The 27,785-nt window shown below is 45.7% G+C and overlaps 1 protein-coding gene across 4 annotated transcripts in view; it reads left to right on the top strand.

The window, feature by feature from the left end:
* Tbc1d25 (TBC1 domain family member 25) overlaps window positions 1-27,785 on the top strand; it is a 28,492-nt gene extending 707 nt beyond the window's left edge. The window contains exons 1-6 of one of the 4 annotated variants that reach the window (XM_070040522.1): window positions 8,115-8,158; window positions 12,955-13,018; window positions 14,837-14,991; window positions 24,984-25,108; window positions 25,251-25,439; window positions 26,183-27,785. In XM_070040522.1, coding sequence (XP_069896623.1) covers window positions 12,996-13,018; window positions 14,837-14,991; window positions 24,984-25,108; window positions 25,251-25,439; window positions 26,183-27,544 — 1,854 coding nt within the window. In that variant the 5' untranslated portion in view covers window positions 8,115-8,158; window positions 12,955-12,995 and the 3' untranslated portion in view covers window positions 27,545-27,785. The other 3 variants (XM_070040519.1, XM_070040521.1, XM_070040520.1) reach the window with 3 other exon arrangements.

Here is a 27,785-nt window from a genome sequence, read left to right as displayed (position 1 = left end):
TGAACTCAGGGCCAGTACACTCTACCTTAGCTTTTTTGTTGAAGGCTGGTCTACTTGACCCACAGCTTCACTTCCAGTGTTTTGCTATATAATTGGAGATAGGGTCTCACGGACTTTTCTGCCTGGACTGGCTTTGAACCATGATCCTCAGATCTCAGTTTCCTGAGATCTCTCTACCTGAATATATCCAGGAGCCAGCAACAATTTATGTTAAGGCCTGAAAGGAGTTCTCTTTGGGTGGATACTGTGTCTTCTGAGCTTACCAGGGTACATATCCTATTTTCTTGAGCCAGGCCCTGGTAGCTCATGCCTGTAATCTTAGCTACTCTGGAGGCTGAGATCTGAGGATCACAGTTCAAAGCCAGCCCAGCAGGAAAGTGTGAGACGCTTATCTCCAATTTACCACCAGAAAATCAGAAATGTTGCTGTGGCTCAAGTAGTAGAGCTCTTACCTTGAGCTGAAGAGCTCAGGGACAGTGCCCAGGCCCAGAGTTCAAACCCCATGACCGGACTCCCCCCCCCCCCCCCCCGCAGCCGCCCCAATAAAGAATACTTTTTCCATCATTGCAAAATAGGATATGCAAAGATTTTTTTTTGTTGTTTGTTTTTGGGGGGGGTCCGGTCGTGGGGCCTGAACTCTGGGCCTGGGTGCTGTCCCTCAGCTCTTCAGCTCAAGGCTAGCACTCTACCACTTGAGCCACAACGCCACCTCCGGCTTTTTTCTTTTTTTGCTTATGTGGTGCTGAGGAATCGAACCCAGGGCCTCTGGCATACAAGGCAAGCGCTCTACCACTGAGCCACCTTCCCATCCCCAGAGATTTTTTTTTATTGAGGCATTGTTTTTGCTCAGACTAGCTTTGAACTCAGTCTGGGCTTACAGGCTTATGCCAACCATGCCTCGTTTGAGCTGTGAATTATCTAAATCCTTTTTTTGTTTTCCTGTCTGCCTGACATTTGCTTTGTCAATTATTTGTCCAACACTTGTATTTTTGTATAAACAAACTACATCTTCAATACTATTATTTTTAGAAATCTCAGCTGGTGGAGCACCAGTGACTCAAACCTGTAATCCTAGCTACTTGAGGCTGAGATCTGAAAATCCCAATTTGAAGCCAGACAGGCAGGAAAATCTCGAAAGATTCTTATCCCCAGTTAACCAGCAAAAAGCTAGAAGTGGAGCTGTGACTCAAACAGTAGAGAGCCAGTCTTGACCCTGAATTTAAGCCCTAATATTCACACACACAGAGACATGCACACACACACACACACACACACACACCATCTGCTGAGTACTGTAATCCTAGCTACTTAGGAGGCTGAGATCTGAGAATCAGCATTCACAGTCAGCCCAGGGTGGCGGGGGGGGGGGGGGGGTGCTGGGAATATTGCTTAGTGGTAGAGTGCTTGCCTTGCATGCATGAAGCCCTGGGTTCGATTCCTCAGTACCACATACACAGAAAAGGCTGGAAGTGGCACTGTGGCTCAAGTGGTAGAGTGCTAACTTTGAGCAAAAGAAGCTCAAGGACAATGACCAGGCCCTGAGTTCAAGCCTCAGGACTGGCAAAAAAAACAGTCGGGGGGGGGCAGGAAAGTCCATGAGACTCTTATCTCCAGTTAACCACCAGAAAATCTGAAGTGGAGCTGTGGCTCAAAGTGGTAGTGCTCTAGTCTTTAGCAAAAAAAAAGCTCAAGGACAGTCCCTAGACCCTGAGTTTAAGCCCCATAACTGACCCCCCCCCAAAAAAAAACTTCAGGGGCTGGGAAGGTGGCTCAGTGGTAGAGTGCTTGCCTTGCATGCCTGAGGCCCTGGCTTCGACTCCTCAGAACCACATAAGCAAAAAGAAAAAAGCCGGAAGTGGCTCTGTGGCTCAAGTAGTAGAGTGCTAGCCTTGAGCTGAAGAGCTGAGGGACAGCGCCCAGGCCCAGAGTTCAGGCCCCACAACCGGACCAAAAAAAAAACAAAAACAAAAAAACCTCAGCTAAATGCCCAAGTTAAGCTGGGCATCAGTGGCTCATTCCTGTAATCCTAGCTACTGAGATCTGAGGCTGAGATCTGAGGATCACGGTTCAAAGCCAGCTTGGCTGCCCCAGCTGGCTTGGGGCAGGAAAGTCAGTAAGACTCTTATCTCCAATAAACCACCAGAAAACCGGAAGTGGCACTGTGGTTCAAGTGGTAGAGCATTCACCTTGAGCTGAAGAACCCAGGGATAGCACCCAGGCTCAAGGTTCAAGCCCCAACACTGACAAAAAAAGAATAAATAAATAAAAATCCAAGTTAATTTTAATTGCTCTCAAGTTCTACCTTCCAAAAACACTAAAACAAATTCAAATTCTTTTGCCTTCCAGTTTTAAATAACCTATTTACTCATTTCCATCTGAGACCTGACCAGAAATGCCTTTACATTCATACTTCTATCATTGGTCTTTTCAAAGCAATTGCCTTAGAGTGTTCAGGCTGCTATTTAAAAATACCAAAAACTACATGGCTTAACGGAAATTTATTTTCTCACAGTCTGGGAAGCTGAAAGTTCAAAGTTAAGATATTGATTACAAGGTCAGGTTTGATTACTCACAAACCTCTCTTGGCTTGCAGATGGCCACTTTCTCACTGTGTCCTCTGTGCAGTCAGGTTTGTATACTAATTTCTTCTTAGAATGACACCAATCTTGTTGGATTAAAGTCCAATCTACCAGTTTCATTTTAAATCATCCCTTTTAAAGGCCCTGTCTCCAAATACAGTTGCATTCTGAGGTATGGGGGAAAGGGTTGCAACAAGAGTTGATATGGGCTGGGGTGTAGCTCAGTGGCAAAGCACTTGCCTAGCAAGTGCAATGTCCTGGGTTCAATCCCCAGTACCAAAAAAGACAAAAAAAAAAAAATTAAACTGGAAATGTGACTTAGTGGTACAGCATGAAGCCCTGGGTTCAATTCCTTAGTACTATATAAACAGAAAATGCCAGAAGGGGCACTGTGGCTCAAGTGGCAGAGTGCTAGCCTTGAGCAAAAGAAGCTCAGGAACAGTGCCCAGGCCCTGAGAGGTTTTTTGGTGGCCATGCACTGATAGTTCACACCTATGACCTTAGCTATTTAGGAGACTGATATCTGAGGACTGTGGTTTAAAGGCATCCTTTACAGAAAAGTCTATAAGACTTCAATTAACAAGCAAAAAACTAGAAATGAAGTTGTAGCTCAAATAGCAGAGTGCTAGCCTTGAGTTAAAAAGCCAACTAAGAGTATGAGGCCTTCAATTCAAGCTCCAATACTGATACATACAAAAAATATTTTGGAACCAGGTGCTTGTGGCTCACGCCTGTAATCCTAGCTACTCAGGAAGCTGAGATCTGAGGATTGTGGTTCAAAGCCAGCCTGGGCAGGAAAGTCTGTGAGACTCTTATCTCCAATTAACCACCAGAAAACCAGAAGTGGAGCTGTGGCTCAAAGTGGTAGAGGGCTAGCCTTGAGTGAAATAGCTCAAGGACAGTGCTCAGGCCCTGAGTTCAAGTCCCAAGACCAACAAAAAGAAAAATGTTTTTGGAGCTGTAATTCAGTTCAGGAAACCCCTCTACATTCACCTTGCTCACTTCTGAATATTTCATATACCCCTCCCATCATTTATAGGCACCAGTCATCTCCTACCAACTCTCCATCCTGTATATTTACCCCACATATTCTTTCCATCACTACCTATAGGCCCATATTATTCACCCTTCAAAACACTGAATTCACATCATACAAACTCCCACCACTAACCCCATGGACAGCTCATTAATCACAGCCCCCATCATTAACCATTTTCAATGAGTCACCCCTCCATAACCCATCACTCACCCCAGACTCCCTCACACCCTGGATCCTATCACTCAACTTATAGTCTCCTGAAGTCATCTAATAGAGGCTCCATTACTGACCCAATAGCCCATTATCATGCCCTGTCTTAATCATCCCAGATTTCTGTAAGAAAAAATGCCAGAGGGCTGGGAATGTGGCTTAGTGGTCGAGTGCTTGCCTAACATGCATGAAGTCCTGGGTTCAATTCCTCAATACCACATAAACAGAAAAAGCCAGTGTGGCACTGTGGCTCAAGTGGTAGAGTGCTAGCCTTGAGCAAAGGAACTCAGGTACAGTGCCCAGGCCCTGAGTTCAAGCCCCAGGACTGGCAAAAAAATGCCAGAGACCTGGTGACTTAGCAAATATTTACTTTCTTACAGTTCCCAAGATGGAGAGATCTAAGATCAAGCTGACAGCAGGTTTGGCATCTCTTAAGGCCTCTCCCTGACCCTTCAGCTTCCTGCTGCATCCTTTTCTCTGTTTACTACCCTAATGTCTATTCCTCCTTTCATGAAAACACTAGTCCTGGGGCTGGGAATGTAGCTTAGTGGTAGAGTGCTTGCCTAACATGCATGAAGCCCTGGGTTCAATTCCTCAGTACCACATACACAGAAAAAGACAGAAGTGGCACTGTGGCTCAAGTGCTAGAGTGCTAGCTTGGAGCAAAAGAAACTCAGGGAGAGTGCCCAGGCCCTGAGTTCAAGCCCCAGGATCGGCAAAAAAAAAGAAAAGAAAAAAAACACTAGTCTGGCGCAGGTGGCTCACACCTGTAATCTTAGCTACTGAGGAGGTGACCTCTTAGGATTGTGGTTCAAAGCCAGCCCTGGCAGGAAAGACTTACCTCCAATTAACTCCCAGAAAACCAGAAATGGTGCTGTGGCTCAAGTGGTAGGGTGCTAACATTGAGCTGAAGAGCTCAGGGACAGCACTCAGACCCAGAGTTCAAGCCCCACGACCGACAAAAAAAAAAAGCACTAGTCCTATTGGATTAGTGCCACACCATTATTACCTCAATGAACTTTAGTTACCTTCTTAAAGACCCAATCTCAAATGCAGTCACCTTGGTGGTTAGAGCTTCAAGTAATTTGGGTGGAGGAGAAAAAATTTACTCTGCAATATTCTCTACCATTATCCCCACAGATCTCATCATATACCCCATAGATACCAGATCCCATGCTTCACACAATTTCCAACATTCACACCACACATGCCTTCTATCACTCATCCACTGGGCTCCCAATAAATCACCACATAGGGCTGGGAAGGTGGCTCAGTGGTAGAGTGCTTGCCTTGCATGCATGAGGCCCTAGGTTCGATTCCTCAGCACCACATAAGCAAAAAGAAAAAAGCCGGAAGTGGCTCTGTGGCTCAAGTGGTAGAATACTAGCCTTGCACTGAAGAGCTGAGGGCAGGCGCCCAGGCCCAGAGTTCAGGCCCCATGACCGGACCCCCCCCCCCAAAAAAAAGAAACTGAGTCCGGACTGGGAAGGTGGCTCAGTTATAGAGCACTTGCCTTGCATGCTTGAGGCTCTGGGTTCTATTCCTCAGCAACACATAAGCAGAAAAAAAAAAAGCTGGAAGTGGCGCTGTGGCTCAAGTGGTAGAGTGCTAGCCTTGAGCTGAAGAACTGAGGGATAGCGCCCAGGCCCAGAGTTCAGGCCCCACGACCGGACCAAAAAAAAATAATAAGAATAAGAATAAGTCACCACACAGACACACAGTCATACCAAATACCCCACAAACTGTCCCAACGGACTTTCAGCATCACCACAAACCAGTCATCATGTAACCTAGAGTTCAACTCTTACATGCTGTCACTCACATCCCCATTTATTCAAATGCATGCTGAACTTCTGCTTCAGATTCACAAGGCATAGCCCCATCTTCTGTCCATTCTGTTGCATTACCTCCTTTCTGTGCCACTTAAAGTTTGTTTCTTCCTGGCCTGCAACACTGTCATATACAAAAATACTGTTAATACTAATACCTACCTCACCTATTGCTGGTGGCACATTCCTGTAATCCTAACTACATAGGAGGTAACACCTCCACTTCTTAATTTTTGCTGCTTAATTGGATTGTTCTGCCTGGAAGACTTCAAACCGAACTTCATATCTCAGCCTTGGGGTGAGGCCAAATGAGAGCATGAGGTTTTGAGTTCACAGGTGTGGAGGTATAGCTCAGGTGGTAGAAATGCCAGCATTTGAGGAAAAGCATCAGACCCTGAGTTCAAGTCTTAGTTCTGGGGGGGGGGGAGGGAAGAAATGAAATGCTAAGGGACAGGGTCCAGGTCCTGAGTTCTAGCCCCAGTACCAGCACATACACGCATACACACACACAATAATAATAATAATAATAATAATAAGGACTGGGAATGTGGCTTAGTGGTAGAGTACTTGCCTAGCATGCTTGAAGCCCTGGGTTCAATTCCTCAGCACCACTTAAACAAAAAACTAGAAGTAGAACTGTGGCTCAGGTGACAGAGTGCTAGCCTTGAGCAAAAGAAGCTCAGGGACAGTGCCCAAGCCTTGAGTTCAAGCCCCATGACTGGCAAAATAATAATAATAATAATAATACCTCATATGAGGTTTTGGGATATATTAAACAAATTAATATATGGAGACTGTGGAACATATATACTTTATATTTGTTGGATGGAGAATCAATAAACAAAGGAGAAATTCTTGTCAGGACTATGCCAAGGATCATTTTAGGTCCAGCATCTTTCCATCCAAAGGCCCTCTGCACATCCAGGGCAGAGGTGTCTGATAACATTGTATGCCTGTCTAAAACCTATGCACTAGTACTCTCAGGGAAAACTCCAAGCTCCAGGATAGTGGTTTGCTTATCTACTGCATGATAACAAATGAGAGAGTAGACTGTCAAACTCTTTTTCCATCAGGAAATCCAGCATTGCCAGGACCATGGCTCAAACCTGTAATACTACTTGGGAGATAAAGATTGGAGGCATCTTGGTTTGAGGCCAACCTGGGCAAAAATTTGAAGACCCAATCTGGACTAATGGCTAGATGCAGTGATGTGTACTTGCCATCCTAGTGACACAAAGAACCACAAATGGGAATATCAAAGTCCAAGCCAGGCTAGCATAAGCCAGACCATATCTGGAAAATAATGCAAAAAAGAGGAACTTGTGGAATCCCTCAAGTGGCAGAGTGCCTGCTTAGCAAGGGTGAGGCCCCAAGTTCAAACCCCAGAACCACAAAAAAGGGGAAAAAATATCAAAAATCTAGGACCATAGGGCTAGGGATGTGCTTAGTGGTAGAGTACTTGCCTAGCATGCATGAAGCCCTGGGTTTGATTCCTCAGTACCACATAAACAGAAAAAGGCTGCTGTGGCTCAAGTAATAGAGTACTAAACCTTGAGCAAAAAAAGCTCAGAGACAGTGCCGAAGCCCTGAGTTCAAGACCCAGGACAGAGAGAGAGAGAAAGAGAGAGAGAAAGAGAGATAGAGAGAGAGAGAGAGAGAGAGAGAGAGAGAGAGAGAGAGAGAGAGAGAGAGAGAGAGAGAGAGAGAGAGACAGCTAGGCATGGTGGCAAATGTCTATAATCCTAGCATTCAGAAGATGAAAGAGAAAGAACTTATTTTGCCATACATGATTGAGCCTGGCCAATCCTACTTACTTTTGCACTCTGGCCCAGCAGCAGAGACCAATCAGGGGCCCAAGTCAGCACATGGACCCAGCTGACCAATTGTGTCCCCGGGTAAGGATGGGAATTAATAAAATGTAAAACGGGAACTTCATTGGATGCCTGTACGAAAGCAACATGAAAAGAAACGAAACTAGGTCCTCCAGAGAACCTTAAAACAGCATTTTTGGGTAAATTACTTAATGGAGTATAACAAGCATACAGGAAAGGTAAAAAATGATACAAGTATCGTTCCAGGAATTTTTACAAAGTGTAAATTATTTTTAATGAGTGGAAAAACGATTTTCTTTGTGTTCTGCAAATTCTTGAAGCAAGGGTCACAGCTAACTGAGACAGATGACATCATCTGTCAGCAGAGGGGTGAGGAAACTTGGTGCGGAGCTGTCACTCACAGCTTCCTTTCCCCGCCTACTTCTCTCTGGAACCAGTTGTCAGTTTACCACGCCCTTAGATGAATCCGGAAGTAGACTGCCAAAACAACCAAGCTGCAGGACCGGTACCTGACTTTAGGGGTGGGACTCTGAGCAAGAGCATATTAGGCGCATGCGTAGATGCTACTTCCAGCCGGGGTCAGATGGGAGGGGCGGTGGGAGCCGGCGGGGGGGGGGGGGGAAGAGTCTCGTGGTACGTTCTGCGCCTGCGCTCCGGCCCCAGCTCAAGGTGGGGCCACGGGTGCCCTCACTGTAGGTTACGTGTATAAAGGTTGGGGGGGGGGGCAAAGGGGTCAAACGTCACCCTGAGGCAGGTGGAGGCGGGATGGCAACGGCCTCCGGGTCCTCAGATTTTGCCAGCCCCGGAGTGCCCCCGCCCGGTGGGAGTCTTCAGACTGAGGAGGAAGAACGAGAGGTGGTCCGAGTACGAGTGAAGGTGAGACTAGCAACCCTTCCGCCCACCCGCCAATCCCCAAGGATTGGACCATGATGGCTATTATAGGATCGAGGGAGGGACCTGAGTCTTGGGGCATAACCAGAGGGGCGAGTCTTGAGAGCATATTAATGGAGAGGGGGCTGAAGGCTTGGGTCTTAGGGAGGTATCTCAGGGTGTGGGACTGAAAATGGAGGGACGGACAGGAATGGGTGGATGGAGCTTATGTAGAGAGGTGGGCTGAGAGTTGGGGTTGCAGTAGTTGAGGGGTGGAGCGTTTAGGAATGAAGAGGTGTCCTAGCTGTCTGAAAGAGGAGTCCTACAGTCAATAATATATAGGTGTTGAGAGTACACTTTTTTGTGAGTCCCCACCATTCAGCCCATGTTCTGGTGGGGCGGGGGAGACAACTGTGGTGCTTTGGATCCTTGATGCTATAGCAAAATAATGGCAAAGATTCTGAACTTGGAAGTTCATATATAGAAAAATCCTCAGAGGGCTGGGAAGGTGGCTCAGTGGTAGAGTGCTTGCCTTGCATGCATGAGGCCCTGGGTTCGATTCCTCAGCACCACATAAGCAAAAAGAAAAAAGCCAGAAATGGCGCTGTGGCTCAAGAGGTAGAGCGCTAGCCTTGAGCTGAAGAGCTGAGGGACAGCGCCCAGGCCCAGAGTTCAGGCCCCACGACCGGACCCAAAAAAAAAAAAAAAAGAAAAATCCTCAGAGAAGTTATTGAAGGGCCACAGACACAAATTAAAAGGGGTCATCTATGTGCATTTCAGATGGAGAAGAGAGTTTTAGGTAGAAGGAACAGCCTTGGTAAAGGCTGGGAGGTGGGAATGCACTTGACACACTCCTGTAGGTTTCCATATTGCTGGAGGAGCAAATAGTAAGAAGAGCAGAGTGGTAAGAGGCAAGAAAGGGCTCTTCTCATTTCTCCCTAGGCATGGCCTTTAGTGTGAACTCAAAGGGGAAAAAAAACTTCTAGTAGCTCCAGCAAACAGTGCCCAGAGGTCAGACTAGGAAAGTGGTCTTGGCAGTGTCAAGAGGTATCTTCAAGCTAGGTATTGGGAAGGTTGAGATCTGAGGACAACAGTTCGAAGCCAGGCTAGGCTGAAAAGTCCATGAGACTCACATCTCCAGTTAACCAGCGGGGGAAAAAAAAGCTAGAAGTGGAGGTGTGCTCATATGGTAGAGTGCCAGCCTTGAGTGAAAAAGATAAGTGATAGCGACCAGACCTTGAGTTCCAGCTGCAGTATAGGAACCAAAAAATGATAAATATATAGAGAAAGAAAGACAGATACAGAGACAGATCAAGATCAAGCAGGTAGCTCACACCTTAATCCTAGATACTCAGGAGGCTGAGACTGAGGATTGAAGTTAAGAGACAGCCTGGGAAGACAAATCCCCAAGACTCTTAGCTTCAGTTTTAACTAGCAGAAAGCCAGAACTGGAGGTGTAGTTTTAAATGCTAGAACACTAGCCTTGAGTGAAAGGGGAGAATGCCAAGTAAGAGCAAGAGGCCATGAATTCATGGGCTGGGAAGGTGGCTCTGTGGTAGAGTGCTTGCCTTGCATGCATGAGGCCCTGGGTTGGATTCCTCAGCACCACATAAGCAGAAAAAGCCGGAAGTGGCACTGTGGCTCAAGTGGTAGAGTGTTAGCCTTGAGCTGAAGAGCTGAGGGACAGCACCCAGGCCCAGAGTTCTGGCCCCACAACTGACAAAAGAAAAAAAAAGGCCATGAATTCAAGTCCCACTACCAGCATGCATGTGTACGTGTGCGCACACACACACACACACACACACACACACACACACACACACACACACACGACAAAGAAAAAATGGCATATCAAAACACTCAGTTTTAGAAATTTTGTCTCTTTTTTTTTGGGGGGGGGGTCCGGTCATGGGGCCTGAACTCTGGGCCTGGGCGCTGTCCCTCAGCTCTTCAGCTCAAGGCTAGCACTCTACCACTTGAGCTACAGCGCCACTTCCGGCTTTTTTCTTTTTGCTTATGTGGTGCTGAGGAATCGAACCCAGGACCTCAGGCATGCAAGGCAAGCACTCTACCACTGAGCCATCTTCCCAGCCCTGAAAATTTGTCTCTTAACTAGTGTAAAAAATATTTAAAGGGTGGGTACCTTTAATCAAGCTCACACCTATAATCCTAACTACTTAGGAGTCTGAGATCTGAGGATCATGGTTCCAAGCCAGCCTGGACAGGAAAGTCTATGAGACCCTTTTATCTCCAATAAATTAATCAGAAAAGGCCAAAAGTAGCACTGTGGCTCAAGTGGTAGAGTCCTAGCCTTGAGCACTAAGAGGCTTGGGGACAGTACCCAGATCCTTGAGTTCAAGCCCAGAGCTGGAAAAAAAAAAAAAAACATTAAACATAAAATTTGAGGAAAAATATCAACCTACTTTTCAGCCTAGGTAGTAATGTCCCTAAGACTCTTTATCTCAAATTAATCAGCAAAAAGCTAGGAGTAGAGCTTCAAGTGGCAGAGTTCCAGCCTTGAGTGCAAAAGCTAAGGGACAGTGCCCAGGTCCTAAGATCACATACACATACACATATGTGTGTGCACATGTGTGTACGCACACACACATACACATGTGCGTGCACGTACACTAAAAATAAGAAAAGATACAAGGTAAATAAAAGCCAGGCGCCAATGGCTCACATCTGTAATCCTAGCTACTCAGGAGGCTGAAATCTGAGGATTGCTGTTCAAAGCCAGCCCAGGCAGGAAAGTCTGAGACTTATCTCCCAACTAACCACCAGAAACCAGGAAGTGGCACTGTGGCTCAAAGTGGTAGAGCACTAACCTTGAGCAAAAGTTAGCTCAGGGACAGGGCCCAGGCCCCAAGTTCAAGCCCCACGACTGACAGAAGAAAACAAAAGCTAAATTAATTAAACATTTTTGTCTGCATTTGATAACATGAACTCAGACAATTTTTCATTATGTAAACAGTTTCTGTCTTGTGACATTTACTATTTAAATGCTATAAACATAGAAGGTTATACTTTCTGAGCCTCTCTCCCCAAAAAAGAAAACAGAAAAGAAAAGATTCTGTTCAATTCTTCATCAGGCCACATTCATTCTCCGCTCAGAAACCTGTGGTAATTTGGATGCTGGTGGCTCACACCTATAATCATAGCTGAGATCTAAGAATCACTGTTCAAGTGAGGCACCAGTGGCTCATGCCTGTAATCCTAGATACTCAGGAGGCTGAGATCTGAGGATTGCAGTTCAAAGCCAGCTGGGGCAAGAAAGTCCATGAGACTCTTATCAGAGTTTCACCAGAAAACCAGAAGTAGCACTGTAGCTCACGGGGTAGAGCGCTCCCCTTGAGATGAAGAGCTCAGGGACAGTGCTCAGGCCCAGAGTTCAAGCCCTATGACTGACAAAAAAAAAAAAAAAGAATCACTGTTCAGAACCATAAATATTCTATTCACTTACACTGGTTGCCAATAGCTCAAACGTATAATCACAGAGATCAGAGATCACAGCCATAAAGATCCTATTCACAGGGCTGGGAAAGTGGCTCACTGGTAGAGTGCTTGCCTTGCATGCATGAGGCCCTGTGTTCGATTCCTCAGCACCACATAAACAGAAAAAGGCAGAAGTGGTACTGTGGCTCAAGTGCTAGAGCACTAGCCTTGAGCTCAATAGCTGAAGCACAGCGCCCACTGACAAAAAAAAAAAAAAAAAAAAAATCCTGTTCACATCTATAATCCTAGCTACTTAGGAGTTTGACACTTAGGATTGAGGTTCTGAGCCAGTCTAGGCCGACAAATCCTTCACACTGTTATTTCTAGTTAACCTGGAAAAAAATCCTGGAACTGGAGGCATGGCTCAAGTGTTAGAGGGCCAGCCATGAACAAAAAGCTATGCAAGGTAGAGTGCTTGCCTAGCATGCCTGAAGCCCTGGGTTCAATTCCTCAGTACCACATAGACAGAAAAAGCCAGAAGTGGCACTGTGGCTCAAGTGCTAAAGCACTAGCCTTGAGCAAAAGAAGCTCAGGGACAGTGCCCAGGCCTTGAGTTCAAGCCTCAGGACTGGCAAAAAAAAAGTTTTGCATGAGTTCATAACCTGGAGTTCAAACCCCAGTACTGGCACCTAAGAAAAACAAAAACAAAAACAAAATGTGACTTCTTTTTTTTTTTTTTTTTTTGGGTCTGGTAGTGGGGCCTGAACTCTGGACCTGGGCACTGTCCCTCAGCTCTTCAGCTCAAGGCTAGCGCTCTACCAATTGAGCTACAGCACCACTTCCGGCTTTTTTCTTTTTGCTTATGTGGTGCTGAGGAATCGAACCCAGAGCCTCAGGCATGCAAAGCAAGCGATCTACCACTGAGCCACCTTCCCAGCCCACTGTGACTTCTTCTTACTCATCAAAAACCCAAGTTCTCACAGTGCTCCAGAATACTCATCTCATTCTGGCCCCTGCCCACCTCTCTGACCTTGCCTCCTTCTGCTCTGTACCTCACTCATTCTTCAACATAGTGATTTGGCCTTGAATGGACTACCGTATCTTCTCTCCCCAGAAATGTGAAAACTTCTTGCCACCTGAATATCGATCTTTTGCCTTAGACCCACAGATCACCTCACTGGATGTATTACAGCACATTCTTATGCGAGCTTTTGACTTGAACGGGTGAGTAGATAGTGACCAAGGCCTAGCCAGTCAATTCAACAGCAGTTGTCTGATTTTTGTGCATATTTATTTTGTTTGATAGGGTTTTAGTTTGTTTATCTTGGTATTACATAAATATCTCAGTATTTGGGAAGTTATTATAAGAGAAAGTCTAAGCAATTGTATCACTGGGCTAAAGGGCATGTGCTTTTAAACTTTGAATGGACCTTTTCAAAATGGTCCCAGACAGGTTTTACCAATGTACAGCCTTATTACCCACAACAAATGAAATGCTTGTTTCACCAGGTGGCAGTGACTCATGCCTGTAATTCTAGGTAACAGGAGGCTGAAAGGGAAAGATCATGGTTTGGCGCCAACCTGGGTAGAAAAATCCCTGAGACTTATTTATATTTAGCCAACCAAAAGCTGGGCTGGAGGTATTGGCTCAAGTGGTAAAGCACCAGCAGAAAAGGCTGAGCAAAAAAGCCAAGTGAGATTCTAGGAATGTGATTTAGTTGTAGAGTGCTTGCTTTTTAAACTTAAACTCAAGACCCTGAGTTTAAGACCTATTACTGGCACACAAACACATACAAAAACAATAAAATACTTGTTTTACCAGGTATGATAGCTCAAACTGTAATCCCTGCACTCAGGAGGCTGAGGCAGGAGGATTGAAAGTTCAAAGCTAGTCTGAGATACATAGTGAGACCCTATCTCACAAACTATAATTACAAAACTTGTTTCTTACCCTCAGAAACAGGGGTTACTAAAAGATATAGAGGGGCTTGGAATGTGGCTTAGTTGCAGAATGCTTGCCTAGCATGCATGAAGCCCTGAGTTTGATTACTCAGTACCACATAAACAGAAAAATCCAGAAGTGATATTGTGGCTCAAGTGGTAGAGTGCTAGCCTTGAACAAAAGAAGCTCAAGGACAGTGCCCAAGCCCTGAATTCAAGCCCCAGGACTGGCAAAAAATAAAATAAAAATAAATTATATGGAAAAATTTACCAACCTGATAGTCGAAAGTTGGTGTCTCACTGGATGCACTGGTGGCCCACGGCTGAAATCCTAACTACTCACAAGAATGTGATTTGAGGATCTAGTTTGAAGTCAGCCTGGGCAGTTAAACTTGAGAGACTCTTACCTCAATCAATGAAAAGACAGAAGTTGGGGTGTGACTCAAGTAGTAGAGCATCAGCCTTGAGTGAAAAAGCCAAGCAAGAGTACAAGTCTTTTTGAGTTCAAGCCCCAGTACCAACACACAAAAAAGTTGATGTCTCCTGGGAAGCCAATGTGATGGTTATTTTGTTATGGTGTTGGTTTTGGAGGACTATATATGGCCATGTGGTAACAAATGGAAAGAGCATAGAATTGATGAATTAGTGGGAGTTAAGATGTTTCCAAAGTCACACTGATTATTATGGCATAGTTTCACAAGTACATCTGAAGAATGGATAGTTAATTGGTTTTTAACTTTTGTTCATAAACATATTTTGTTGTAAAAAATAACATTTACAAGACTACTTTATTTTCCATGTAGTAAAAAGGCTTTCCACTTGCATCACTCAACTACATTGTTATATTCCCCAGAGAGGACCAACATTTTACCAGTTTTCTGTGTGCCTTCCAGATACAAGCAGGTTTGTATCTGTTTCTGTGTTTGTGTAACAAAATAGCTATAAATACCTCAGGCTACCCACAATCCTTAGCCTAGTACCCAACAGGAAGTAGAAAGTTATTTCAAACACCTTCCACATTCTCCCTCTTCTGTTGGAAACTGTTCCTGAGGCTTCCAGGGAACTGGAACCCCTGAGAGCTCCTTCATATTCTCTGTCCAGGAAGAAGAACTTTGGCATCAGCTACCTAGTTCGAGATCGCCTAGGACAGGAAGCTTACTCCTCCTTACTGTCTGATTGGGACCTGAGCACAGCTTTCTCCACTGCCTCCAAACCTCACCTGCAGTTACGTGTAGACATTCGACCCTCAGAGGACAGTGAGTACCTAGTGCCCAAGGGCACTGTTCTGGGGCCCACCCTTTCCCCATAGGAAAACTCCTCCCCTCACAGTCTAGGCCCTTATTGGGCCACACAGCAAGGTATCCTAGGCTAGAAGATCCTAGCTCAGTCAGTTTCAGTTTCTTTCAAAGTGGATCTCAGTTTCTTTATCTGTAAGTACAGGTAAAGTAAATGAGAAATCCACATAAAATGCTTGCAACAGGACATGCCACAAAGAGAACACTCAAAAAGCGTTAGCTCTAATTATAATGATATTGTATTATGCTAGCATGGAACCTAGTAATGTATGCCCTAATTGTATAAAGCAATAAACAAGTATATAGCTTCAGTGTTATAGGTTCATTTATAATGATATCTAAACATAGCCAGGCACTGATGGCTTATCCCATACTCTTAGCTGCTCAGGAGGCTGAGATTTGAGGATCGAATAGTCAGAAATGGAGGTATGGCTCAAATGGTAAATAAAGCACCAGACTTGAGTGAAAAAGCTAATCATGAACATAAGGCTCTGAGTTCAAACCTCAGTACCTGCATGCTCTCACATAGCTGTGCTTATTATAATGATGGTGTTTATATGGTACTCATTCATTCATCCTGAATACATATTTATTTGTTATCACTCTTATTCATTTCCTTGCTCTCTCAGCTACTTTGTGTGTGTGTTGTGTGTGTATGTGTGCGCACGTGTGTGCCAATACCAGAACTTGAACTCAGGGCTTTACTTTTTTTTGCCAGTCCTGGGGCTTGAATTCAGGACCTGGACACTGTCCCTGAGCTTCTTTTGCTCAAGGCTAGCACTCTATTTGAGTCACAGGGACACTTCTGGCTTTCTCTATGTATGTGGTACTGAGAAATCAAACCCAGGGCTTCATTCATGCTAGGTGAGCACTCTACCACTAAACTACATTCCTAGCCCCAGGGCCTTACTTTCTGGCTTGGTTTTCTTGTTTATGGCTGGAGCTCTACCACTTAAGCTACACCTCCAATCCAACATTTTGTATATTAACTGGAGGTAGAATCTCTTTAACTCTTCTGCCCATACTGGATTTGAACTGAGAATCCTCCAGGTCAATCTCTGAGTAACTAGGATCATAAGTATGACCCATTAGCATCTGTCTTCTCAACTATTTCTTTCTTTTTTTGGGGGGGGTCCAGTCGTGGGGCCTGAACTCAGGGCCTGGGCACTGTCCCTCAGCTCTTCAGCTCAAGGCTAGCGCTCTACCACTTGAGCCACAGCGCCACTTCCAGCTTTTTTCTTTTTGCTTATATGGTGCTGAGGAATCAAACCCAGGGCCTCAGGCATGCAAGGCAAGCGCTCTACCACTGAGCCACCTTCCCAGCACCCAACTATTTCTTTTTTTATGCCAGTTATGGGGCAAAAAAAAGAATAGAAATTTTGTTGTTGTTGTTGTTGTTTTTAAAAAGAACAGAAATTTAAGGCCAGGGACTGGGAAGGTGGCTCAGTGGTAGAGTGCTTGCCTTGCTTGCATGAGGCCCTGGGTTCAATTTCTCAGCACCACATAAGCAGAAAAAGCCAAAAGTGGTGCTGTGGCTCAAGTGGTAGAGCGCTAGTCTTGAGCTGAAGAGCTGAGGGACAATGCCCAGGCCCAGAGTTCAGGCCCCATAACCAAAAAGAAAAAAAAAAAAAGGAGAAAGAAAGAAATTTAAAGCCAGATGCTTAGCACCAGTCACGCATATCTATAATCCTAGCTATTTTTTTTTGGGGGGGGGGTCCAGTCATGGGCCTGAACTCTGGGCCTGGGTGCTGTCCCTCAGCTCTTCAGCTCAAGGCTAGCACTCTACCACTTGAGCCACAGTGCCACTTCCAGCTTTTTTTTCTTTTTGCTTATGTGGTGCTGAGGAATCGAACCCAGGGTCTCAGGCATGCAAGGGAAGTTCTCTACCACTGAGCCACCTTCCCAGCCCTAATGCTAGCTATTCAAGAGATCAGTCAAGGATCATCTGAAGATGATCCTTTGAAGCCAGCTAAGATAGGAAAGTCTCTGAGACTCTTCTCTTGAATTAACCACCAAAAAGCTGGAAGTGAAACTGTGGCTCAAATGGTAGAGCACTAACCTCGAGCACAAAAGCTCAAGGACAGTTCCTAGGCCCTGAGTTCAAGCCCCAGGTCTGGGAAAAAAAACAATAAAAACTGGGTGCTAGTAGTTCACATCTATAATCCTAGCTACTCAGGAGGCTAAGATCTGAGAATCTCTGTTCAGAGCCAGGCTGGGTAGACAAATCTCCAAGACTCTTTATCTCTGAATAACCAGAAAAAGTTGGAAGGAGACGTATGACTCAAGTATTAAAGTGCAAGCTGGGAGAGAAAAAGCAGTGAGGAGACTCTGAGTTCAAGCCCCAATACCAAATACGCAAAAACCACAGAAATCGATCTCTCACACATCTGGAAGCCAGGAAAGTCCAAGGTCAAGGTGCTACCAGGTTGCATCTCTAGTGGAAAACATAGGTGTGAAGAAATAAAGTGTCAGGATATATGCAAATAGTTTAGCAGACATCAAATATTAACATGTAGAGGGTGATGAAGCAAAAGTAGCAGAACTGGTTATCGGGATCTAGATGAGGGATATATGAGTAGCCAATCTGTTCTCTTTTTTTTTTTTTTTTCACTGTATCAGAGATGGAACCCAGGGCCTTGTACCTGAAAGGCAAACAATCTACCATTGAGTTCAACATTACCCCCTTTTCCTTTTATTTATTTTAAGGCAAAATCTTTTTATTTTTATTTTTTTGGTCAGTCATGGGGCTTAAACACTGGGCCTGGGCACTGTCTCTGAGCTCTTTAGCTCAAGGCAAGCGCTCTGCCATTTGAGCCACAGTGCCACTTCTGGTTTTCTGAGTGGTTTATTGGACATAAGAGTCTTATGGACTTTCCTGCCTGGGCTGGATTTGAACTATGATTTCTCATTTCTCAGCCTCCTGAGTAGCTAGGATTACAGGCATGAGCCACCAGTGTTTGGCCGCAAGTTTTATTTTTTAATAAAAAAATAATTTTTTTGCCAGTAATGAACTCAGGGTCTGAGAGCTATCCCTGGACTTCAGGGGAGAGAAGGTCTTAGGGGTTGAAATCAGGGCATGGGTGCTGTCCCTGAGCTTTTTCCGCTCCAGGCTAGCATTCTACCACTTTGACCTCTACCTCTACTTCCAGTTTTCTGGTGGTTAATTGGAGATGAGTCTCACAGACTTTTCTGCCTGGGCTGCCTTCGAACTGCATCCTCAGATCTTAGCCTCCTGAGTAGCTAGGATTACAGGTGTGAGCCAACAGCACCCACCTTTGTCCCTGAGCTTTTTAGCTCAAGACTAGAGCTCTACCACATGAGGCACGGCAACACTTCTACTTTAACCGGACTGAACACCGACCAACAAAAAATTAGTCTTAAGGAGGGCCATTTGGGATAACTCAGACATATATATATTTGTAAAGATACTGTACAGAGGGTTTACAGTTACATGAGTAAGGTGATGAGTACATTTCCTATCGAGCATTGTTACCCCCTCCTTTGTTTTTCCCTACCATCTCTTCCCTCTCTACCTCCCCAACTCCTCCCTCCCTCCCCCCAAGTTGTAAAGTTCATAACTCAGACATTTTATTGACATATAATAACAAATAGCTAACATGGGTTGAACACTTGGCCCATTCTATGGACATTTTTTTTTTTTGTCGGTCATAGAGCCTGAACTCTGGGCCTGGGCACTGTCCCTCAGCTCTTCAGCTAAAGGCTAGCGCTCTACCACTTGAGCCACTACAGCACTTCCAGTTTTCTGAGTGGTTTATTGGAAGTAAAAGTTTCACGGACTTTCCTGCTCAGGCTGGCTTTGAACCATGATCCTCAGATCTCAGCCTCCTGAGTAGGGATTACAGGCATGAGCCACTGTGCCCAGCTATGGACATATTTTTTTAGTGAATTATCAAAATAATTTACAGTGCAAGGATTATCATGTATGCTATGTAATAGATGAAGAAAGTGAAGTGAGGTGATAGGATGTGTCCAAGTCACAGACAGTAAATGAAAAAACTGGATTTTAGTTCAGACAGTAGAAGAACAGGCTCGAGTCCTTATTTGTAACTACTTGTGTCATTTAACCATGTGCGTGTGCATGTGTGTGCACGTGTGCACGCATGTGTGTGTGTATGTGCACGTGTGCATGTGTGCACACACTCCAGTTCTGGGACTTGAACTCTTGCTTAACATTTTTCACTCATGACTGGCACTGTACCCCTAAGTCACAGCTCAGCTTCCGGCTTTTTGCTATTTAATTGAAAATATGAGCCTCACAGACTTTTTCTGCTCAGGCTGGCTTTTTACCTCAATCCTTAGATCTTGGTCTCCTGAGTAGATAGGATTACAGGTCTGAGCCACTTAGCACAACTGGCAGTTTTTTGTTTTGTTTTGTTTTTTTTGGTCAGTCGTTGGGCTTGAACTCTGGGCCTGAGCACTGTCCCTCAGCTCAAGGCTAGTGCTCTACCACTTGAGCTACAGTGCCACTTCCGATTTTCTGGTGGTTTACTGCAGATAAGAGTTTCACAGACTTTCCTGCCTGGGCTGGCTTTGAACCATGATCCTCAGATCTCAGCCTCCTGAGTAGCTAGGATTACAGGCGTGAGCCCAGCACAACTGGCAGTTTTGAGGAAGAGAGGCAAGGAGAGAGGTAGGAAAGGAGTGGAGAGGGAGAGAGAACAAACAAGAGTCAGAAAGACAGGGTGACATTGTCCAAAAATAAATATACTCATTACCTCACTTATGTAACAGTAACCTCTCTGTACATCACCTTTATAATAACAATAAAAAAAATTTTAAAGGAAGACAGGGATAGAAGTAGGTAGCCAGAGACAGGAAGATATGAGAACCTGACTAAATGACTTAGTCACTTAAGTAATCCCAAGACTTCATTTCCCTCACTTGTAAAATGGACATGGTGGCTATATTTCAGGAAAGAAGTCAACTTTGCCCAGATAATAAACAGGAGGAAAGCCCCAACCTGCATATGAACCGAGAATTCTAGTAAACAAAACAGCACTCAGGCCCAGAGTTCAAGCCCCATGTCCTAAAAAAAAAAGAGCTGTGAACATAACTTAGTAGTAGAACAGTTGTCTGACATGTTTGGTGCTCTGTTTTCCTTACCCAGCACCCTAAAGAAAATTCAGACAAAGGAGGAGGCCACAATGCTTGATAAGAAATGTACTCATTATTTGCCCATGTAATTGTAACCCCTCTGTACAGTATTTTCACAATAAAAAATAAAAATAAAGAAAATTCAGGTACTTAAATATATCAGTATCATTTGTTAAATAACCAGTTTTTGTGGCATTGTAAAGTAAATGTTACTTTCATTACATATGATATTTCTGTGTACATATATACACTCGGATTTATTTGTTGGCTTATTATGTGAACTGCCTTTATTTATCTGTTACTATGCCAATACCATATTATTTTTGGTGTATCTTTTTTTTTTGGTTGGTCGTGGGGCTTGAACTCGGCTTGGGTGCTGTCCCTGCGCTCTTCAGCTCAAGGCGAGCACTCTACCACTTGAGCCACAGCACCACTTCCGGTTTTCTAGTGGTTTATTGGAGATAAAAGTCTCATGGACTTTCCTGCCCAGGCTGGCTTTGAACCATGATCCTCAGATCTCAGCCTCTTTTTTTTTTGGGGGGGGGGTCTGGTCGTGGGGCCTGAACTCTGGGCCTGGGCATTGTCCCTCAGCTCTTCAGCTCAAGGCTAGCGCTCTACCACTGAGCCACCTTCCCACCCCTCAGCCTCTTGAGTAGCTAGAATTACAGGTGTGAGCCACCAGTGCCCAGCCACCATATTATTTTTGTGGTCAGGTTTTCGGGATTTATGTGTGTGCCACTACTGGGGTTTGAACTCAGGGCCTGACCTTTAGCTTTTTTGTCCAAGGCTAGTATTGTACCACTTGAGCCATAGCTCCACTTTGGGCTTTTTGGTGGTTAATTGGCTATAAAAGTCTCATGGGCTTCCCTGCATGGACTGGCTTTGAACCTTAATCCTCATATCTCAGCATGCTAGCTAGGATTAAAGGTGTGAGCCACTAGCACCCAGCTATGGTTATTTTTAATGAGGCAAGCCTCTCTTTTCTCCCATTGTTGTTGTTTTTTTTTTAGCTATTCTTTTTTGTCAGTTGTGGGACTTGAACTCAGGACCTGAACATTCAAGGTTAGCACTCTGCCACTTGAGCCACAGCACCACTTACAGTTTTTGAGTGGATAATTGGAGATAAGAGTCTCACAGGGACTTTTCTGACTGGGCTGGCTTCAAACCACAATCCTCAGATCTCAGTCTCTCAGCCTTCTGAGTAGTTAGGATTACAGGTGTGAGCCACTGGTGCCCAGCTTCTTAGCTATTTTTTTTTTTGTCAGTCCTGGGGCTTGAACTCAGCCTGGGCGCTGTCCCTGAGCTTCTTTTGCTCAAGGCTAGTACTCTACACTTGAACCACAGCACCACTTCCAGCTTTTTCTGTTTATGTAGTACTGAGGAATCAAACTCAGGGCTTCATGCATGCTAGGCAAGCACTCTACCAGTAAGCCACATTCCCAGCCCCTCTTAGCTATTTTTAACCACAATTTCTTCATATAAACCTTTAAATAGTTTCATCAAGTTCTGGGAAAAATCCCCATTAGATTTCTGGCTAGCTTTATACTAGATTTATATATTATATAGTTTAACATGCTTGAGACTTCATGATAAGGAAAGGCAGTGCATGCCATACACATTATGTAATACAAGCAGAGTGTGGGCCAGCAGCACATAATGAAGCATTTGGCTGTTTCTTCAGGAAATGTGTGTGTATTCATACCAAGCAGGTTATGTAAAAACTATATATAAACTCTTATCAATCCAGGTCAGATTTTGCCACTAATGAGGAAATTCTCAGCCTATTTTATGAAGGTGTTTTATTGGCATATAATGTCTCCCTCTATTAAATGCTTTTGGGCTTCTGTGGTGCTTTTTCTGACATTCATATTGTATTTGTTCACCTGGTATACTTTTAGGTTTCATAAATTTTCAGCCTTTCTTGGCTACCCAGTTTTATGAAGAACCTCAGGGCTGGATTTATGCTTTAAAAAAAAAGTTGGCAGTGAAATCTTTTATTATTTGGGTTGTATTTTTTTGGGGGGGGTCAGGTTGTGGGGCCTGAACTCTGGGCCTGGGCGCTGTCCCTCAGCTCTTCAGCTCAAGGCTAGTGCTCTACCACTTGAGCCACAGCGCCACTTCCGGCTTTTTTCTTTTTGCTTATGTGGTGCTGAGGAATCGAACCCAGGGCCTCAGGCATGCAAGGCAAGCGCTCCAACACTGAGGCCAACTTTCCCAGCCCAGGGTTGTATTTTTTTGAGCCAGTCTTCCTATGAGCCCCAACTGACCTAGAACTTACGATTCTTATGCCTCTGCTTCCTTAGTGCCAAGATTACAGGTGTACATTACAATATCTGGCTTGAGAGTAGAATCATTATTTTGTTTTGTTTTGTGTGGTGCTGAGGCTTAAACTCAAGATCCCATACTTTCCCATGGCTTTTTCTGTTCAGGGATAATGCTCTACTTCTCTTTTTTTGTTGTTGATCGTGGGGCTTGAACTCTGGGCTTGGGTGCTGTCCTTGCACTCTTCAGCTCAAGGCGAGCGCTCTACCGCTTGAGCCACAGCACCACTTCCCGTTTTCTAGTGGTTTATTGGAGATGAGTCTCACGGACTTTCCTGCCCGGGCTGGCTTTGAACCCTGATCCTCAGATCTCAGCCTCCTGAGTAGCTAGGATTACAGGCATGAGCTACCCCACCCAGCAGTGCTCTACTTCTTAAGCCATGTCTCTAATTCCAACTTCTGTTGTTTAATTGGGGATAAGATCCTCAGAGAGGGGCTGGGAAGGTGGCTCAGTGGTAGAGCGCTTGCCTTGCATGCCTGAGGCCCTGGGTTCGATTCCTCAGCACCACATAAGCAAAAAGAAAAAAGCTGGAAGTGGCGCTGTGGCTCAAGTGGTAGAGTGCTAGCCTTGAGCTGAAGAGCGCAGGGACAGCACCCAGGCCCAGAGTTCAGGCCCCACGACCGGACCCCCCCCCCAAAAAAAAAAAAAAGATCCTCAGAGACTCTTCCTGGGTTGGCTTTGAATCTCCATCCTCAGAGCTCAACATTCTAAGTAAATAGATTACAGGTGTGAGCTACCAGTACCCAGCTGTCCGAGAACTCTAGGCTTTTCCTCCAGTCTTTCTCCCTGGCCCTTGAAATGGAATTTTGGAACATTTCTATTTTTTGTGTGTATGATTTTTTTTTTGTCAGTGGTGGGGCTTGAACTCTGGGCCTGGGCACTGTCCCTGAACTCTTCAGCTCAAGGCAAGTGCTCTACCACTTGAGCCACAACACCACTTCCAGTTTTCTGGTAGTTAATTGGAGATAAGAGTCTCACAGACTTTCTTGCCTGGGCTGGATTTGAACCATGATCCTCAGATCTCAGCCACCTGAGTAGCTAGGATTACAGGCGTAAGCCAACGGTGCCTGGCTTCCGTATGATTTTTTTTTTTTTTTGTCATTCATGGGACTTGAACTCTGGGCTGGATGCTGTCCCTCAGCTCTTCAGCTCAAGACTTGCACTCTACCACTTGAGCTACAGCTCCACTTTTGACTTGCTTGGTGCTTAATTGAAGGTAATAGTCTCACAGACTTTCCTGCCTGGTCTCACTTCTAATCACAGTCCTCAGATCTCAGCCTCCTGAGCAGCTAGGATTACAAGCATGAGCCAATAGCACCCAGCTCTCAATATTTTTTAATGTTGTGACTTTAGTTGTGCCTGTCTGAAAGGATTGATATGAATATTAAATGAGTTTGTATTTGAAAAAGGCTCAGAACAGTATCTTGTACTTAGTATTATGGAAGTGTTAACTAGCATTATCCTTCCTTTTTTGAAAAAAAAATTGTGCTGAGGAGCAAATAAAGCGCCTCATACATGCTAGACAAGTACCCTACCACTGACATACATGCCTATTGTCCTTTTTAAAATTCATTTTACCCCGGTACTGGTGGCTTATACCTGTTATCATAGTTACTCCAGAGTCTGAGATCTGAGAGTCCAGGTTCAAAGCTTTCTTGTCCAGGAAAGTCTGTGAGATTCCTATCTCTAACCATCAAAAAGCCTGAAGTAGAGCTGTGGCTCAAGTGACAGAACACTAGACTTGAGCAAAAAAGTCCCGAGACAGGGCTGGGAATGTGGCTTAGTAGTAGATGCTTGCCTAGCATGCATGAAATCCTGGGTTTGATTCCTCAGTACCACATAAACAGAAAAGGCTGGAAGTGGCGCTGTGTCTCAAGTGGTAGAGTACTAGCCTTGAGCACAGAGACGCTTAGGACAGTGCCTAGCCCTGAGTTCAAGCCCCAGGACTGGCAAAAAAAAAAGTTCAGAGACAGTGTGTAGGTCCTTAGTTCAAACTCCAGGACCAGCACAAATTTCACACACACACACACACACACACACACACACACACACACACACACACACACACACACACACACACACACACACACACACACACACACACACACACACACACACACACACACACACACACACACACACACACACACACACACACACACACACACACACACACACACACACACACACACACACACACACCAGGAGGGATTCTAGGATTACAGCCATTTTGTGAAATGTGTACATGAAAGATTGCTGATGGTTTGCTTTATTTGGTGTTTACGCTATTACACACACACACACACACACACACACACACACACACACAGAGTACAGGAGGGATTCTAGGATTACAGCCATTTTGTGAAATGTGTACATGAAAGATTGCTGATGGTTTGCTTTATTTGGTGTTTACGCTATTTGCTCTACAGGTAACCAGGCTTTGGAAGAGGACCTGGCCCTGAGGTTTGTAGCCTCATCATTCTTACTGGTGCCCCTTTACTCTGTTCACACAGGCCCATTACTGGAAGACTGGGATATAATCAGCCCCAAAGATGTGATTGGTTCTGACGTGCTACTATCTGAGAAACGGTCATCGCTGACAGCTGCTCTGCCTTTTACACAGTCTATCCTCTCTCAGGTGGTTTTCAGGGACTCTGGGGACCCAGTTGGGGTTGGAGAGCAGGGCCTACATTGATCCTCTGATCTGGAACCTGTTCATTGGCCTCTGCTCCTTGCCTTCTCTGATGACTAGTGGCCTTCCTCCTTCCTTTCCCTTCCAGGTGGGCCGTACCCTATCTAGGGTTCAACAGGTGCTAAGCTGGTCATATGGAGAAGATTTGAAACCCTTTAAACCACCACTGAACGATGCTGAGTTTCACACATATCTGAACCATGAAGGCCAGCTCTCTCGTCCAGAAGAGTTGCGCTTGCGGATATATCATGGCGGTGTGGAGCCCTCACTGCGAAAGGTGAGCCTTGTTGGTCCCTCCTTGCATTGATCCCTTCTGTGCTAATAGGTATCTCTGTGGATAGAGTGGAAATATCCAGGGCAGGATGCTTGCCTTTTTTGTTTTGGTCCACTGCGGGGCTTGAGCTCAGGGCCTGGGGACTGTCCCTAACTTTGTGTTCAAGGCTAGTGCTATACCACTTTGAACCACAACTCAACTTCCAGCTTTATGGTGATTAATTGGAGATAAGTATCTCACAAACTTTCCTGCATGGGTTGATTTTGAACCACCATCCTCAGAGCTCAGGCTCCTAAGTAGAGAAATACAGGCATGAGCTACCAGCACCCGGTATGCTTGTCTTTTAAGAGGAGCTAAGACTCACTGGTGGGAAGGCAGGCTTATGACAAGAAGGACAGAGGCCTTGAGGAGCTGGGTGGGTGGTAACTTGGCCTGTAAAATCTCCCTGTCCTGCTGGGTATTGGTGGTTCATGCCTATAATCCTACTTACTCAGGAGGATAAGATCTGAGGATTGTGGATTGAAGCCAGCCTGAGCAGGAAAGTCCATGCTTATCTCCAATTAAGCACCAAAAAAGCTGGAAATAGAGCTATAGCTCAAGAAGTAGAGCCCTAGTCTTGAGTGGAAAGCCTCAGGGACAATGCCCAGGCACTGAGTTCAAGCCTCAAAACTAGTACACGTGCGTGCACATGCACGCACATACACACACTCCATATCCTCATCCCTTCCATTTCTATTCCTGACCAGGTGGTGTGGCGCTACCTACTTAACGTATACCCAGACGGGCTGACAGGCCGTGAGCGGATGGACTACATGAAACGCAAGAGCCGTGAGTATGAGCAGCTCAAGAGTGAGTGGGCCCAGCGAGCAAGCCCTGAGGACCTGGAATTCATCCGCAGCACAGTCCTCAAGGATGTGCTACGCACAGATCGCGCCCACCCCTACTATGCAGGGCCTGAGGATGGCCCACATCTGCGGGCCCTGCATGACCTGCTTACCACCTATGCGGTTACCCACCCACAGGTGTCCTACTGCCAGGGTATGAGTGACCTGGCATCCCCTATCCTTGCTGTCATGGACCACGAAGGTCATGCCTTTGTATGTTTTTGTGGCATCATGAAGCGCCTGGCCGCCAACTTCCATCCTGATGGCCGTGCCATGGCCACCAAATTTGCCCACCTTAAGCTACTCTTACAACATGCTGACCCTGACTTCTACCAGTATCTGCGCGAAGCAGGAGCTGATGATCTCTTCTTTTGTTACCGTTGGCTATTGCTGGAACTCAAGAGAGAGTTTGCCTTCGATGATGCCCTCCGCATGCTTGAGGTCACCTGGAGCTCATTGCCCCCTGATCCTCCTGAACATGAAGTAGAGCTCGTTGGACCCCCTAGCCACGTGACAGATACTGGCTTTGGTGGCCACAGAGGGAGGCCAGTTCGACAGAGGCACATGCTAAGGCCTGCTGGTGGAGAAGGCAGTGCCTTCGAAGATGCTGTTCGCCACTTGGCCAAATCCAGCCAAGAGCCTGGTGGTGGGGGGCGTCTCCTGAGACAAGCTAGCCTGGATGGCCTCCAGCAACTCAGGGATACCATGGGTCCCAGGACGGACCCTTTGGTCCACCTACCCCACCCCTCTGCCCTCATCAATTCTAAGTCCCTCTCCGAACCCTTGCTAAATTCCCCAGACCCATTGCTCTCCTCCTCTTCCCGCCCTGACTCTCCATCTTCCTCATCTCCACCATCTACCCAGGAAGCCTCTCCCTCTGGTGACATAACCATAGGATCCCCCTTGATGCACGAGGTAGGCACTCCAAGACACTCTGGGAAATCCTTGCCATTGTCATCTCCAGTGGGCCTCCCCCCACCCCAAGAGTTTGGTCGGGGGAATCCATTCATGCTCTTCCTCTGCCTGGCCATCTTGCTGGAACACCGAGATCACATCATGCGCAATGGGCTAGATTACAACGAGCTGGCCATGCACTTTGACCGCCTTGTGCGAAAACATCACCTAGGGCGCGTCTTGCGCAGGGCTAAATCTCTGTTTGCTGATTACCTGCAGTCTGAGGTATGGGACTCAGAGGAGGGGGCAGAGGCCACAGCTTCATTTTGATCAATCTCCATCCCACCAGTTCATCAATCCCACCTATCTCCCCACTTCCCCATGTGGGCCTAAAGTGAGATATCACCTCCCTGCCTGCCATCCCAAGACCTGTTGGAGCCTAGTGGCCTCTCTTCTCAGGTTTTAAGGGGGGGGGAGGGGGCTGCTTTGCCATTGCCCCGATAGAGGCCATGGCCTCTTTTGTCTGTTTTTATCACTGCGTTTTTAAACAACTCCACTTTGCCCACATGAA

This window comes from Dipodomys merriami, unplaced genomic scaffold (assembly GCF_024711535.1).
Source record: "Dipodomys merriami isolate MVZ:Mamm:240054 unplaced genomic scaffold, mDipMer1.0.p SCAF_3, whole genome shotgun sequence".
Taxonomy (NCBI): Eukaryota; Metazoa; Chordata; class Mammalia; order Rodentia; family Heteromyidae; genus Dipodomys; species Dipodomys merriami.
Note: the sequence above shows the minus strand (reverse complement) of the source record. Positions and strands in the feature narration are given on the sequence as shown.